Source organism: Rhea pennata, chromosome 15 (genome assembly GCF_028389875.1).
Source record: "Rhea pennata isolate bPtePen1 chromosome 15, bPtePen1.pri, whole genome shotgun sequence".
NCBI lineage: Eukaryota > Metazoa > Chordata > Aves > Rheiformes > Rheidae > Rhea > Rhea pennata.
Window position 1 is genome coordinate 8,104,625 of NC_084677.1, and position 17,459 is coordinate 8,122,083.

General features: G+C 37.4%; 1 protein-coding gene across 3 annotated transcripts in view; it reads left to right on the forward strand.

Moving 5' to 3' along the window:
- PLA2G10 (phospholipase A2 group X) overlaps positions 1–17,459 on the forward strand; it is a 32,387-nt gene that overhangs the window by 9,339 nt on the left and 5,589 nt on the right. For all 3 annotated transcript variants that reach the window (XM_062587897.1, XM_062587898.1, XM_062587899.1), the window contains exon 3: positions 16,677–16,842. In XM_062587897.1, the coding sequence (XP_062443881.1) occupies positions 16,677–16,842 (166 nt within the window). The remainder of the gene's footprint in view (positions 1–16,676; positions 16,843–17,459) is intronic.

Genomic DNA, 17,459 nt, shown 5'->3' on the forward strand with positions numbered 1-17,459 from the left:
ACACTAAGTCATTGTCAGATGCTATTTTGAAAAAAAAACATTGGCATATGTGTGGTGGTGGGGGGGGGATCTGTGTTTTAGGCATATCAGGCTTGATAACTCCTGTCTTTAAAAAATAGCGTTATTATTCGTGATAAAATAAGCAATAACGTACTTCAAAAGCGCAGAAAATAGAACAAAGAGCTGAGATCTTCCAAGTTTATATCTCTGCCTTGCCCTGACTTTGTATATGGCTTCAGCTGTCCTATCTCATTATTAAAATCTGTAAAATTCAGCTACCATCAGTTTTTAAAGTTACCTTGCTGTTGCTGTGATCAGTTGTTTACAGAAGAAAGCACGTTTTTATTTAAACTTTTGAATCACAGGTATTAGATAGTTTTATATGTTTTCCTTTCTGTTAGCTTCTAAAGACAATAGGGATATACTTATTTAACTGAGTACAGAATCTAACATACAGTATATATTATTTAGTCTTGAGAAAATATAAATAAAGTGTAAAGCTTCTCTGGCTGGCAGCTGAAATATTTTAGTATTGAACTTAACTGCCATTCCTTCCATTTCTCAAAAGCTCTCCTAAATTCTTTTAGTATTATCAAATATTTTAATGAATAAAGCACCTTTTATTGCAGAAAGAAGGGCTAAACTGTGTTTATTAAGTTTGATTTCTACTATAAAAATGTGACCCACTTACTGGAGTATTTATATGAGTCAGTTTTAAATAAACCCTCTCTTAATCAGGCTATCCCTTCCCTACTCTTGGGCCTAATCTTGACTTGACTTTTTTCCAGCCAAAGGTCCCTTATCAGTAGTCTTTCTGCTAACAGAATGGGAAGTTGCTCATCTCCTAAAGTTGTCAGCTCCGAAGTTAATTATATGCTTTAAGCAGATAGAAATCATGCCTTGGTCAAAGAGAAGTTGTTTGGTCTGGTTCAAGAAATTTCAGGGTCTGTGGCACACAAGACAGATTAGATGATCTGACTGTAAGCTCTTTGAAATGACAAATGCCTTAAGAAGAAAAGGCAGAGGCCAGAGGCCAAAGCAAAGTGAATGATTTAATGGTATAAAATGCAAAATTCAAGCACCAAGAAAACAGAACGAAGCAACCTACCAATAAGTAGTTATACTCCTTGTTTTGATGGTGACCCTTCTCTACAGGATTCTGCTGCTGGATGTTCTCACAGGGGTTGATAAGTCCAGTATTTCAAGTAAAATTAGGGCTGCTGCTGCTACTCCTCCTCTTCCTTCAACTTGTAGTCATAATGATCATAAAAGGACCCACCTATCTCTAATTCCAGTCCTTCCAGTTGTGGGGTAATAAAATAATTACGCAGATTACAGAAAAATGAAGGGGGGCGTGCAGTATATTTGTTATGGTAAAAAAGTGTTTCTTTCTTTATATAAAAGTGATCATTTAGTGCCTATTTTTTTTGATCCAAAGGAAAATGCATTCCCTTCCCTTTGATCAGGGATGAAGATGCTACAGAGAATTAACTACTTTGCTTCACATTTTAAGTCTACTTCGTTGCATGCACATGCAATAATGTTTGCACACATCCATGAATAAACTATTTACTGCTCATAATATACTATTTTATTGGAAATGAAAAGAGAGTTTTCAACAGCAACTCATCACAAGATTATATATATGTGAGCATGCATTTGAAATGGTAATGTACAGTATTAATTTTTGGTTTTTTAGATAAATACTAAGTAAGTTTTTTCCTTTGGTGGTTACCAGAAAGAACAAATCCAAATGAAAATTTGCTATTCTACAGAATAAATATGATTTGGAATTGCTTCTGTAATTGAGTTTAGGTGTGCCTCCCCTTGACCCTCCGTTCTAAATAAGACTTGGAAACAAGCAAAGATTATCTGTTCCTGGCAAATCCTTCCTAAGGATTACACAGGACATAAACTAATGAGGATTTATCTTTTCTTCTGAGAGAGAAAACAACTAGAGCAACATTAAAACATTAAAAATTATAAATATATAAGAAATTAAAAGGAAGTTAAATAAATTCTCATTGCAGTATTAAATCACCATTATGGTTAAGTAAGCAGATCTGGAGCATCACATGTAAAATTCAGAATACTCCATGTATGCAATAGTGAAGTAAAAACATCAAATATGTAGAAGCTAAGCATTTAAAAAGACATTCTGAATATTTGTTTGCATAAAATTTTATATGCAGCACCATAGTATCCCTTGTTTTGGCTGCCACGATCATAAAAAGCTAGACAAAATAGCATCTAGCATTTAAAATAATTCTAATGAAAATACAGTAAAATAACCGAAACAATTAGTCTGTACTATGTTTTACAAGAAAGGAAAATTTATATAGTATTTGCCATCTGAAAGAGTTTAAATAGCTATTTGTGAATACAGGTGTTTATTTGTGCAAACTAGTCAGTGAAAGGCATAGCATAAATTTGAAACTAGGAAGGAGGTTTCACAGGAATGAACTACTACGCTTGGTCATCTTTTTACTGCTGGGTCTTGAGATCACCTATGACTTGATGCTTTGAAGTTTTAGGGTTAAATGCTTTAAAGAATTTAAATCAATTTAGCAAGGTTCTCACATACCAAATGAATGGAAAGCTATTTCTTTTAAAAAGCTCTGCTATAGTTGATACCTTGTTTTGCTGATTTTTGTCACCATCTCACTATCCTGATGCCAATAAGTAAGGTACATTACACACAATATAGCAAACTCCCTTACTCTGTATAGTAAATGCCATCAGATTGGCAGTTCTATCATAGGAAACAAATGGGGTAGTTCTGTGACATTTGTGTTAATTTTATAATGTCATCTCATACATAGTTAAAACTTTTTCTCTTTTACACACAGGAACATAAGATTCTTTGTAAATGGTATTTTAACGCATACAGCCCGTCTGTGTGCTTAAGATGGTGTGAACTTTATTATATTACAGATTAGTTTACACTGAAACCAGTAGACAAGGGTTTTTCTAGATTGTTTCCTATTAAATGCAGTGTATATATATATCCCTGAGCATTATATTTACAAGGTTTGAGTACTTCAAGTGCTGCCTCCAGGCTCAACTGTTTTCTCCAACAGTGAATCTACAACTGGAGTCCTCTGCCGGTAAATGTCCTGACTGTGTCTTTATCTTGCCCATAACTGATCACTTTCAGAGAAATTGGAGACTTACAGAACTGTAAACCGTTTCCTAAGAAAAAGCATTCGTAATCCAGTAATTGATACTGCAATGAAATATAAGCTTAACTCTTTATAATTACAGGGTATAAAAATTGTAAAATGTTTATATTATGTTGATATTCATTGCTTTCCAAACATACTTAAAAATAGGCCTGCATAGAAAACTGTGGCTCAGATTTGAGAACTTATTTGAACTCCTACCTTCCACTGAAATTAGAGTCCCAACTTCTCTGAAAAATCTGATTTCTCTGGAAGTCTGATTTTTCTGGAAATCAAACAGCAACTAGTGGCCAAAGCAAACATTTCATTGAATACTGACCTACGTGTTGTCCACTTCTACTCCATGGCTAATCTTCAGCAAATTACTCGTAATGTTACATCTGTTGGCTGATTGGAAAACATCTGATTTACTTCAGCTATAGCAAATCATGATTTTAGTGCTGAAGGTTCTCTGGTTACTGCTATCCACACTGAAAAGGCAAAGAGAAAAAATGAGAAAGACTCCAACAGTGAAGAAAGATCCAGAGTCTGCTTGACAAGTGACAGTTTCATACTTCAGTTCTTCAGCACTATCAAAATGAGAATGGAGAAGCAGTAGACATACGAGAGTTACACAAAATTCTGATTAGCATGTGTATTCCTGTCTCTTTCCTGTCAACGGAATGTACTCTACATCCCCATCTCAGAAAAAAATATATATATATAATAGAACTGGAAAAAGATTAAGGTAACGGACAAAAGTAATAGAATATTTTACATACAATAAGCTAAGACTCCTCAGTCTGGAGGAGGTAGGATTGAAGGAAGTAAGAAAAGTCTATAAAATCATGCTCCGCCTGAAGACAGTGAATAGGGACTGATCTGTCACTTTTTCTGTAGAACAACTAGGAGACATCAAATGAAGCTAGCAGGCACAAGGTTCAAGACAAAAACGACAGGTCTGTGCACTTAAGTTATACTTCAGCTGTAGAGCTGCTTGCTGTTAGATGTTGATGCTAAAAGTTTATGTGGATTCAAGGGGACAGTGAATAACTTAACAGAAAAGCTGACATGAATTTCATTCCTAATGGCAACTATGAGGTTTGAAATTTCCCTTTTTGTACTAAGCTGTTTTTGATTAGAAATGGAATTTCAATACAGTGAGTTAAAGTAGTGGGAAAGTAGTTCCTTATGTAAAGAGTGCTACTTATATTTATGACAAAACTGTATAGATAGTAGACAAAGTCTCAAAAAAAAAAAAAAAAACACACTTCCAGTTCATTACATACTATTTCCATAGTGCATTTGCATAGCTTTTTTGCCCTGCCTGCAGGGCATAGTTTCTTAAAAACCTTTAGGCAAAGAAAAAAAATTATACTGGAGTCCCTTTCCTTGGCAAGGTGCATCTGCTTGTTTGAAGCTATCTGCCATCACTATATCACAAAAATTATAGAGTCATGTAGGTAGGAAGGGATTTCTGGAGGTTCCTAGTCCACCTTTCTGTTCAAAGCAAGTCCCATTAAAGCAGGTTGCTCGGGGCCATATCCAGTTGAGTTACGACTATCTTTAAGGATGGAGCTCCCACAGCCTCCCTGGCCAAGCTGTTTCATGATTTGGCCACCTTCTTTGTTAAAAATTCTCATACAATTTGGAATTTCCCATGCTCCAACTTGTGCCTGTAGCTTCTTGTTTTGCCACTGTGCATATCCAAGAAGAATCTGGCTCCATTTCCTCTACGCCCTCCTTTTAAGTAGTTGTAGACAACAATAAAATCTCCCCAACCCTTTCTTCTTTACAACTGAGCAAATGCACCTCTGTCAGTCTCTCCTTGTATGTCATGTGCTACAGCCCCCGACCAGCTTGGTGGCCTCCACTAGACGTGCTCCAGCACGTTAACATCTTTCTTGTATAGTGAAGCCCCAAACTCACAAGTGTTAAAAGTTCCATACATAGGGGAAGAATCACTTCCCTCTAACCTAGCTGACTACACTCTTGCTAGCGCAGCCCAGTATGCAGCTGGCTACATTTGCAGCAAGGGCACACTGCTGACTTGGTTCATCACAACCCCCAGATCCTTTTCTACAAAAATGTTCAATCAGTCCCCAGCCTTTTCTGCAGCATCGGGTTATTCCATCTCAGATGCAGGGCTTTACATTTGCCTTTATTGAACCTCTTGAAGTTCTTGGCAGCCCATTTTTCCAGTTTGACCAGGTCCCTCTGAGTAGCAGCCCTGCCCTACCGTGCATCAACCACTTCCCCCAATTTGGTATCACTTGCAAACTTGCTGAGAACTCACTCCATCCTGTCATCCTGGTCATTAAATCAGACATTTCAAGAATTGAATTTGATACAGCCTACATAAAAGAAAGCAAGCCAGGCATCTTTCATGTGCCAAAGAGTTCAAATCTTGTTTAACAAAAATGGAAAAGTTGCATTGCTATATCTCTTCTCATCTAGGTATAAAATCAAAAGTAAACCCAGGTTCCACCAGAATCAGGCCCCAAATCTTTTGCTGAGTGCAGATGATAAAATGTAGAACTTGACTGACAGTGTATAAGAAAATTTCTGGAAGATATAGATGGCTATCAAAAGCTAAACACTAAAAAGGTCAGAAATCATTTATAGAATCCTTCCCCAGAACTAGCCAGCCTGTGGCTTTGCTCAAAGACAGATTATATATTTCCATATCATAAAAATAGATAATTGCATCAGTATGTGTATCTAGATGGTTCCCCAAGAACATACTTAGGCAGCAACAATCTGTGATTTGCTTGGGTGATTGAATGCACAGGATGGATTTTGTGCTAGTAGCCTTTATATGAAAGGAGCAGAGGGCAAGATCTGGAATAGAACAAAACAAAATCAAAGGACGATGAAAAAACATTGGAGTAAATTAGTTCCTCTGTGTACATTAGGACTGTAAACCAGTTTCAAAAAACATTTATGTAATAACAACCTTTACAGCACACAGCTATGTGTTATAGGCAGCTACATACTAGCACAGCATTTTTGCAGAATGGTCAGAGTAACTTGGCTACCAAGAGCATATCAAGAACAATGCTACAAATGTGGTTCCCAAAAATTCTCTAAAAACATACCCAACTCACAGGCTTATTTTTACAAAGACACTCCAGTTTACACTATAGGCTGGTGTATTTTTTAAATCAAAGTTGGATTTCCTATATTTGAAAGAGATTTGTAAAATAGTACCAAGTAATATATTGAAAAATAACATAAATGATGTTAGCAGAATGTTTCCTGATCTGCCACATGAGCTTATGTCTGCAACCTATGCTTTATAACTCTTGTAGTTCCTGAGACAACATCCTTACCAACATGAGCTGAAGAAAACACTGGTAAACAGGAAGCTTTGGTTGTAAAAAGGAAATTAGAGAGGATGGAAATACATGAAAGACAGGAAACCCAGCCAGACTTCTAAAAATGGGAACAAACATTGCACTAGGGACCCTGAATGTTTCCAAACAAATACTGGTATAAAGCAAGATTGTGCTTTCTTGTGAAGATGATGATGATAAAGAAGTTGATTGTATACTACTTGGACATTCAGCATCTGAAGGAACATACTCATGTAAGGAGATATATTCCAGGATGAACCTCTCCCCCAATTCAATATTCAAGAAAGTGTGGGGTTACTCAGGGACAGTTGCCAGGTATGGCAGTGAACTAAATACAGTTTAAGGTCAATTGACCTACTGCTGGGAGACAGCTCTTCTGTTCTAATTATCCTGATACCTTCATAGTGAGGCACATGTTTTCTTTCCCTATTTTTATCCAGGAGTCAATGCCACAGAACAACCCAGTCTGGGTATTAAGCTACTAACCTGGGAATCAGAAAACCAAGGTTCAGTTCCCCAGCTCTGCCATCATATAAAACCTAAAGCAAATCACCTTATCTGCACTGCCAACTCATAACAATGGGAAAAATAGGTCTTTCAGCATTCTTGATTAGTTATCTTAGGTCATTAATTCAGTGAGGCATGAATTATGTCTTACAAAGTGTGTGTCAAATGCTTAATATAGTTGGATCCTGATTTCATGGGACTTTGTTCAGATATCTACATATCCTACGATTTCTACAATCAGTATAATAGAGATCATCATAATTGTAGTCAAATGCTCAATATACGTACATTTGGCCAAAGAAAGAAGTCACTGTTTTTTTAATTTCTCAGAAAGAAAGAAAGAAAGGAGAGAACTGCTCTTACTGCAGCTTTGCAACTGTTGTTACACTCTTACTCAAGTCAGCACCTTCATCTGCTCACATGTAACCATGTAACCTGTACTTACATTAATCGTATTTGAGACTATTCTAGTACTCTCCATCAGCATTTTAACATTTTGGATTAATGTACACTAACATTTTTGTGTGTGGACTAACACCAATTCTATAAATAAGAAATTGAATAATAGACACTTAGAGATGAAGCATATGCTACTAACTTAGCTTGTTAGCCCATAATATTTTTATGTACTGTGCATGTTCTTAGTTTCACTGCGTCTCGATTAATCTAGTCCTCCAATTTAAAGAACAACTTATTTAAAACTACTATTGACTACATGCAACCTTGTTTGGAAAGCATGTTTGAAAAACAAAGGTTTCCGCCCATCATGCAGCTCCAGTTCACATGAGAATTCATTGGTAGCACAGAAAATGCCATTTGTCATGTACAACCTGTAACAGTTACCAGATACTTCAGATGAAGACAAAGAGAAGTGACAATAAGTAAATATGATATATCTGCACTCCCATAAAGTTTTATCTTTAAAGGGTATTTTAAGTTTTATTTAAAATCATTTTATAATTGTAATCCGTATTAACTTTCAGTCTCTTTTAATGTCTTTTCTTAGCCATATACCATGGCAATTAAGTGGACAACCTAATTCCCACTTGAATTACTTCCTTCTATACAATTTATTTTTTTCCCCAGTTTCACTAGACGTTCCTTTAAACCCTTAAAAAAATTCATAGGAAAATGAGAGCGGGGAAAAAAATGCTTATATACACACACAAGCTGTCACCACCTGATTTTATGACATTACATAAAATCAGTTATAACCTCTTATTTGCTCTCCACAAAAACACATTGATATTTCTTAAAAGTAATTAATTACATGCTCTGTAGAAAGCAGAAGCTATTAGAAACCTGATAGCACACCTCAGTTTTGATCTCTCTCCTGTTCTAGCAGAGAACTTTCCAAGGTCATAGACACCAACAGGACAGTTTTGATCTAAATCAAACATATAAACTATTCAGTAGATACTTAAATACAAAAGCGTACAATTTGTGCACACATCACCATCCTTAAATGTCAATGGTGTGAAACTCTAAGTTTGATAACATGCACATAAGAATTAGATAAAAATTAACCAACTTAGACTAAAAAAAAAAAAAAAAAAAAAAAAGCTTTGAAATCAAACTCAAGCTAAGTGCACTAACATATTGCATCAATCTCCTAAAGAACAAACATGTCATATAATTCATGTTGCTCCTCTAGATACTGGTTTTATTGTCATATCCAATGGTATGCTGGATAGGATATTGTTCAACTGGAAGTTTCACTGAAATGGTGTTGAACACTATTAAAGCATTGTAATAGGTGTGACTTATAGACTTGAAGAGTCAGTAAACAAACACAATATAAGTGACAGTATGAAAATAGAGTAACTGTAATTAGCAATGTGACTCCATGAGTAATAGGAAGTAATAGGAAAATTACTCTGACCTAGTTGATGGCAGTAGCAAGAAAGTCTTTTTAAAAAAACCGATCTCAAATGAATGTTTTCTATTACGATTAGTACATTACCAAGATTTTTTCATGATAACTGACAGCATCTGTGGTCATCATGGATGCTATTTTTCCAGTACACAAGTCTATTCTTGACTAATACATGCAAATCTCCCTTGGGAAGCACAGTGGCAGCTATGGTCCACCATGTTCAAAACACCCAAAAGACTGGGACAGAGATGCTGGCAGCATATCACAGCTCACTCTTACCACACATGCCTTCAGTGGGGAGTCATGGTTACACAGCAAGCCTGCAGCAAAATCACATAGCAGAATCTAGTACTGTTGGCTTTCCTACCTTTCTAGGACACAAGCTCTTGAGCTAGAAACCCTGCATCCTTCTGGCTTGTCAGGTTCATACCACAATCAATTCTGCTTGCTCATTCAAGCACAGTGCATAGTTTTGACTGGGCTAACATGCCATTTCTAGTATTTTGTACATAGATGTATTTTGTACACATCAAGTGTACACCGATATATCACTGTCCTACCTTATGTTGGTGTACTTCCACATTTATCCCATGCTACCCTAACTTCTGTGCTACCCTAACACAGCCATTTCATAGAATGTAAATTATGAGAGTGTACTAAAAACAGATCTGATCCATACGTGCATGCTTTTTGCCTTCTGGAATCAGACCACATATGATTTCTCTTCTGATTAAAGAGAAACTATACAAAACAAAATCAGATTATCTTAATGTAAAAGTAGGACTGTCCTTCAGCATGCACAAATAAAAATATTCTATTTCTTTGATAAAGGTGTCAGACGTTCACTACACAGATCCATTAGCTGCTCTCTAAAAGTATCTAACTGTCATGAGCAAGAACAAGTTCTTTGTAAGTTCTGTAACAAACCTTTGTTTTTATATCTCCTTCCCTAGCCTACCAGTGTAAGCCTCAATGGGATCCCGTGGAGATATAAAAATTACCAAAAAAAGAATCCCAATAGCCACTCACACAGAATATCAGGGGCCCTGCCAACTAAGCATCTGACAAGAGATGCACTGGTTTCAGTGCAGTAGTGAAAAAGCTGATGAAATACATGCAACCTACAAGCAAAGAAAAGTCAAGTAAAGTAAGTGGTATTGTCCATCAGCTGAGAGCATCAGCATCCAATAACACAAATACAATAATAATTCAAAATAATGCAAAAGTTGGAAAGGGAATAGAGAAGATTATGCAAAGAGTGCAAGATTTGCAAAGGAGACTGACAGTTTTGGTCAAGGGAAGGTTAAAATGTTATTTTGATTAAGTAAGTATACATGACCAGTTTAGCAGTAATTGTTTAATCTCCTAAGCAAAACAGCAATCAGGAGATGAAGCTTGGCAAGTTCAGACTGCAGATCCAGTGCAGGCATTCAGCACTGGTAATGAACCGCTGGATAACTTCTCTCGTAGTTCACTGCTACCTTAGCAGCTCAGATCTAGAGGGAATGATTTAGGAAGTGCCTGGGGCAGAGCCGGGGGCCGCTCCCGGACGGCGGGCGGCCGGGCCCGGGGCTCCCTGCGGGGGTCCCGGGCCGCGAGCCGCGCCGCGCCCGAGCGGCGGCTCCTCCCTTCTGGCCCGACGGCCGGCGGGACCCGCTGGGCAGCGCTGGCTCCGGGGCCCCGGCCCGCGGCTGAAAGCGGCCTCTTATAGGCGGCGCGCAGCCGCCGGCGCTCACACCTCCGCGCGCCGCTCCGGCAGCCGCGCCCGCGCCGCCCATGGCCCCCCGCCGCCCGCGCCGGCTCCCGCCGCTGCCGCTGCTGCTGCTGCTGCTGCTCCCGGCCGGTGAGTGCAGGCGCCGGGGGGCGCCGGGGGGCGCCGGGGCCGGGGCCGGGGCGGAGCAGCACCTCCGCGGGGGCAAAGAAACTCTTTGCAAGACGGACTCGCTTGGGCAAAACGTAACTCACCGAAGGGAAAAGCTTGGGATCCCAGCGGGCGGCTGGAGACTCCAGCTGCGCTGACAGCTCCTCGGTGCTCAACTTGCAACATGGAAGTTACAATTCGGGAAGTTTTCGTGCTTCCTTGCTAAAGTTCATCAGTGATGGGCAAGTGTATTCTGAAGTTCAGTATTTAAAAATTGCACTGCAGAATGCAGATTGCATGTGTAACAATAATTTGTGTTCAAAGCCGATAAATTTACTCATAATCTATTTTGTGGGTTTTATACAGAAAGCTGTCTCAGAGCATTTAAGTTGCAAATAGCTCAAAAGCTAGGAATTGTTAGGACTAAGATTTGCTACAACACCATAACTGCATCGTTCTGAAAGAATGATTCAGTCTTTATGAATAAGTTAGGATGTGAGGATGTAATTAAAGGACCCCTGCCTCATTCCTGCCTATAACAGGCAGTACTCACTTAGCAAGTTTTCCTTTTGTCTCCTGCTTATTAAATAATGTGTATTCCCATGCCCTATTCATTAAGCAGTATTAAAGGCCAACTGTAATAATTTACAGGCTGTTTCCTCATAGATTTTCTGAGGTATTTCTCATTGTAGTACCTGAAAGTTCTTATTTCCTTAACAGTTCTGCAAAACTCATTATCATCTCTTTCATACAAATAGGTAGCTGGGCTGACAGACAAAAAAGCATCCACTGATTTTAAGTTCCCATGGTGACATGTTACAGATTTTTTTTTACTACTTAAAATTAACTAGAACTACTGAAAGCCTGGCTCTCACCAAGTATCTTAGCACTTTGGTACTCCAACCTCTGGATATTCAGGAGGCTGGGAACATACTACTAGTAAACATTGATTGACAGTGTTTTAAAGTGATTAAAGTAGCCTTATATTGAATTTCTGTGACAGCTGTAAGGATAAAATCCAGTTTTCTAGAATAGCATTTAGCTGCCTTAATTATGAGATTCAGTCTTCTTACACTTTACACATTCCTGTACAGCTTGCAAATTCACCAAACCAATCTTGCAGATAGAAAGGTCCTACAGTTACAAGCCTCAATTCATCCTTATAGCAGATTCTTTTCGTGTACTGAATGAAGCAGGGGTCTGGAGGAAAAAAAAAAAAAAAACACACGCAATCACATGATTAAAGAGCATACGGTGCTTGCATAATGGGGCCAACTTAAGGCTCCAGTAAGCTCACTGCCCCAGTTCTACTTCCTGACCTCAGCCTGCCCCTATTATTCCTCATGCATTTTGATCAGACTTCACCCTTCGCACAACACAAACCTCAGCAAGAACATTAAGGAAACTAATGCACGACTTCACTTTGGTTTGCTGCTTCTACCAGCTTAGACAAATCATTATAGGGAGAGCCTGGCTTTGGTCCTATAGCTCTGAGTCAGAGATCACAGTCACTCATTCTGTAGGCAGTGAGGAGGAAGAAAAATGCAATTTACCTGTTTCTCAATGCTTGATCCATAAAAATCAAAACAAGGTATATCATTAAAAAAAAGTACCACATGACCAGAGTTTGTAGAGATAGCACATCAGTAGTCTAAGCAGCAAGATGAGCTGAGAAAGGCTACTCTTGATGGCATATCAAACCACTGCAAATCAAAGCAAAGTTTCTACAATGCATATAGTTGTTCACAGGTTTCAACTTCTGGTAAGATCTTAGACATGCATCAGAAAAGACCTTCCTCCCAAGTTTCAAGCTCCAAACTACTGCAGCACTATGACTTTACAAAGAAAATACTGCAATATGTAATGAAAAATATTTGTGATGCTAAACATATTTATGTCATCTCAGTCTTTGAAAGAATGAAAGTATTTTCACTGAAATTCTTTTAAAACTCACAAAGCATCACAGACTAACAGATGCTAATAATGTAGCTGTGTATCACAGTTATATGAAGTTATGTAACTCAATAAAAATATATCTGTAAAATAATTGAAATATTATTTTTGCATTGTGCCAATTGCAAAGAGAAAAATCTCATAGGAAACATACAAGAGCTTTTTGTGAAAGGTTGTTTCTAAAATATATTTTTTCCTCCATGCACATAGAAACTTAAAGGACTAGTTTTATTTTATATTATAGCAAATTAGGTGACCAGAAAATTATGAGGGGGAAAAAAAATCAGAAAGCTCTAGTGGAAAATATTCTGCAAAGACATGATAACTGCTACATGATAATGTACAGCACTTAGCAAAATCTGAACTCCCAAGAGCTTACACAGGCAACAAACCAACAGAGCATACAATGACGTTAAAGCTCTCCATACACAGTAGGACTCTAATTTGGGTAACAGAAATTACAGGCTTAAAATAAGCACAACAGAAGGACATTGTGACTACATACTGTTATTTTCTCTCAGGCTGTCTTTAGTGTTTATTTAATTTCAGTCTTCAGAAAGTCACTCATGCTTTTTGATCTCTGTGGCTTTGTCATTAAAATCTCAAGAACAACTGCATATTTTTTTTTTCTTTTCTGTAAAGTTTTTCTGTCTTAAATAGTCTCAGAATTGGTAAGATTTTGCTTTCCCTTCAACCTTTGCTTTTAGAGCAGGTAGCTCATGTCCAGTTATATCTGACTTTGCTGATAAACAGATCTGTCTTAAGTTTTTTCCTTCCAAACATTCATCTTTAAAACTTTCTTTCAAGAACAAGAACAGTTGAAATTTAACAAAGACACTCCCAAAGGTAATTCCAAACATGCAAAACACACTGAAATTAAATATTACAAAAATTTTAAATAGTTATACCAAGATTAGGCTCAAATTACAATAAGCTTAACTAAATTATTTTTCTACATTCAATCATACCTATTTACTGTAGATATCATATTTTTGATTTTTCATGCACATTATAAAGCAACAAAAATAAAACAATCCAAATCCCTCTCATTTTCCCCAGCCACATTTTGATATACCTGCACGTTAGCTGCATAACAAATACACAAAAAAGAAAAAAAATGAAGACCTATTCTGCTATTAAAAGTAATAGATATACCTGTATTAGGTAGGTATGAGTAGTGATACTGCTTTTTCAGGAATGTGTGACCAAAGCTATAAGTATATTCTTGTCTATAAAAATAATGGGAAGTCTCTGCAAAAAGAAGCAAAATTATACAGAAAGTTTTTTAAAATATAATACATATAATAAAACATAAAAGTTCAGAAATATGCAGCAGTGTGTCACTTCACTCTTTGTTTTCGTTCCACGCAAGTTCTGATAAAATATTTTGGAAATTTTATGATGCTGCTGATAACACTAAAGGTACCATCATCATACTGATACTGTTTCCAGAGTTCTATGGCTTCTAGGACAGTCTCTCACCTCTTTTTTTATACTCAGGTTATAAAGCTGTTGTAATAGATTTTTCTTCAGTCATGTTTAGAGCATCTAGTACAATGCAGTCTTGGTTTATACCTAGATGTCCAGATGCTGTAACACAAAGAATCTGCAGGGATAAAAAGTTCATGTCCTTCCTTGAACTTATGTGGCACATTTCAAAGAATTATACTTGAGCTCTCCAGAGAGGAGATTGTTCATCACTTCCACTTTGCACAGATGTAAATCAAGGGATTGAGATTCGTCCAAAAGTTAGCAAGCAATTCTCTGCAACTAGGAATACAATTTGGAAATTCTTAGTTCCCTCTTCCAATCTTATAGCACTTCAATACTACCCTTTCTCAGCAGCCAGGAACTGACACAGAGTGAATAAATTCTTCACTTTATTCAGGATTTTAATTACTGACCTCATGCAGAATAAACACAGCTTCGCCATTAATTACTAACATGGCTCCTTCAGTCCTTACTGGCTAGCAACAACGAGCATAGACAAATTTCAATAAAATTTCAAGAAGGTAAGTGGTTGTCACTTGTAACACTGCAGTGCTATTGCAAAGTTTTTTTCAGATGGGAATTTACTGAACCTATACTGACAGTGAAGATAATACTTTCAGCTCTGTCAAAAAGGTAACAATTGGGCAGTACCTCAAACATATGCTTCTACTACCCAGAGCTGAAATACACATTCAGAGTGGTGAAGCAAGAAGAGACGATCACATACGAGCTCCACAACATGACTGCTCTTTTGGCACCTAGAACTACAGAAATTCTAAAATAGTCAACTCAGTACATTTTGTGCAATCTTTGGTAAAGTCTGAGAGGATCAGACTTACCAGACTACCAGAAATTCCAGATTCCTCAACGGCAGATAATAACCATGGAACAAGAACCATGATATAGTATATACTATCTTAAGAACAAGATTTAGTGCAAATGGAGCTGCAAATGACTACACAGTCAAGGAAACTTTTATGTTGTTTAAAATGAGTTACTTGTAATTAATGGTTGAACATGCATATGCAAGTTCAAGCACTCCTACTTTAACACTGGCTCTTCTCCCAATACCTCATGTCTATGAAGCAAGAGAAAAAAATATTTGGGAGTAGTCACCAGTCAGAAAAGTCCTAAATATTATCTTAGAAAGCCTAGCTGTGTTCATAAGTAAGGACTAACCATAAATACTCTTTCTAAAACATTTTTAACATTCCCAAACACAAAACAATAGTAGTCTCTTAATGAGGTGATTTCATGAGGTATTTAAATTCCTTGGTTCATGAAAGTATTAGTGCTGGAGGTCACCAACATCCCACAAATCCCAAGTTACTCAACTGTGCAAGAACTGCCTTGGGGATGATATTTTTCTGACAGATCTTCCATGAAAATATAGATCAAAGCCCTCAATGACAGAGTCCAAAGGGTTCTTCTGCTGTCAGTCTTTTATGGACATTGTTAGCTATTCAACAACTTAACCTTTTTTCAATACAGGGAGGTAAGGCTTATAAACTTTTATACTAATTAAGCTCATGGTTTATTTTGGTAAGACAACTCTTTACAGCGCTCCTCCATGAACTCGGTTTATACTCATCTGACTTCTTAAAAACTGCTGCAGATGACTTGGAAAAATCCTGCACAGCAAAGAAATGCTGCCTATTACCATTGAGGGTCTTTGAACAACCTGAAAAACAAACATGACATGTACTTTGATAAAACAGGTTCTCTAACGCTCATCTACATACCCCTGACTGACAAATTGCTGGCAATTAGAAAGTACCCTTAAGAAAAAGGTGTCTCAACATTTATCCACTACCTTTGACCTATGCAAAAAAAGAGTTGCTGAATATGGCCTTGCTCTGTAGAAATAATTGTGAGAAGAGTCCCTTAAGGAAAAGCCTCTTCAAATTCCCCTGAAAATTATTTCAAGAAAAAGAAATCACTTATTTGGCTTGCTAGCTTAAACATGAGGATGCTGCAGCAGAAAACAGAATGCCATCCATAGAAGACACTCACACAAACATGAAGCATTACATTCTACAAACTGACACTGTTGCAGAAGAACAATACACAAAATTGCATTTTGGGGTAATGAGAAAATACTGTAATGATTATGGCATCTGATCTTAGCAGAGTAATCGACCTAGACTATGGGACACGTTTGCCCTCACCAGAGTTTCAAGAATAGGAATGACCGAAGTCTACTATTATATGCTGCCTTGGTGGGAGAAAACCATTGCAGCTATTCAGAATGTGGCTCAGCATTTTACTCTCTACAGAGTGAGGGGGAAGGGACTGGGTCAAGGACAGCTGGTTGTGGCCTCAGAATGCCAGAACCAAAACTAGATACTGCTTTGCTACTCTCTAATACGAACATTTATTATCAAAATAATGAAAAAAGAAGTGACCTTATAACTGCAGGAATGATTCAATACGAAGTGAAGAGGTTTTTTTTACCCCCCTCTTCCCTACAGTTTACAAAGGCACTGTTGGGGAAGCTCATTTTAGGAATCGAAGAGGAATTCTTGAATTAGCTGGAGCCATCAGATGTACTACAGGACGTTCTCCTTTTGCCTACCTACGCTATGGATGCTACTGTGGTCTGGGAGGAAAAGGCTGGCCCAAGGACAAAGTAGACTGGTAAGAGTAGCTATTTACCTGATTAGTTAAGCACTGAATTTACACAGAGGACAGAGTAAAAGGTTTAAAATAAGAATTAAGCTTATTTAACATCAGGGAGAGAACTGAGTTTAAACACACTCTGGAGTGCTAAGAAAGTCTGAAGCATTAACATTGTATTGGTGTATATCTACTTAAGTCTTCCTTTAACTCAAGCACTGACTGCATTAATACTGGCTTCACAGTACAACTCAGTTTCTCTGCTGTTGCTGTTTGGCTGTTGCTTGAAGACTCAAAGTCTTCTCCAAGAAGGCAGGTCTTCAAACTTTCAAACTATCTATAAAAATATTCACAATTGAAAATGTTCTCATTCTACTTTCATCCATCCTATTTTATTAGTGTTCAAAATCACACAGAATGTGTGCAAATACACATTTTTGCAAACAGAATGTGTGCAAAATAATGCAAAATGCAGTCTGTTGAAAAACAGCTTCTGAATGAATGGAATTATGAATTGTTGCTAAAATAATTACAAAAATAGAACTTTCATATTTAATACTAAATCTCACCACATTGAGAACTACGAATTTATTTTATAATCAAAGATTAGCTGTGAGGAAGATAATTTTCTGGTTAGA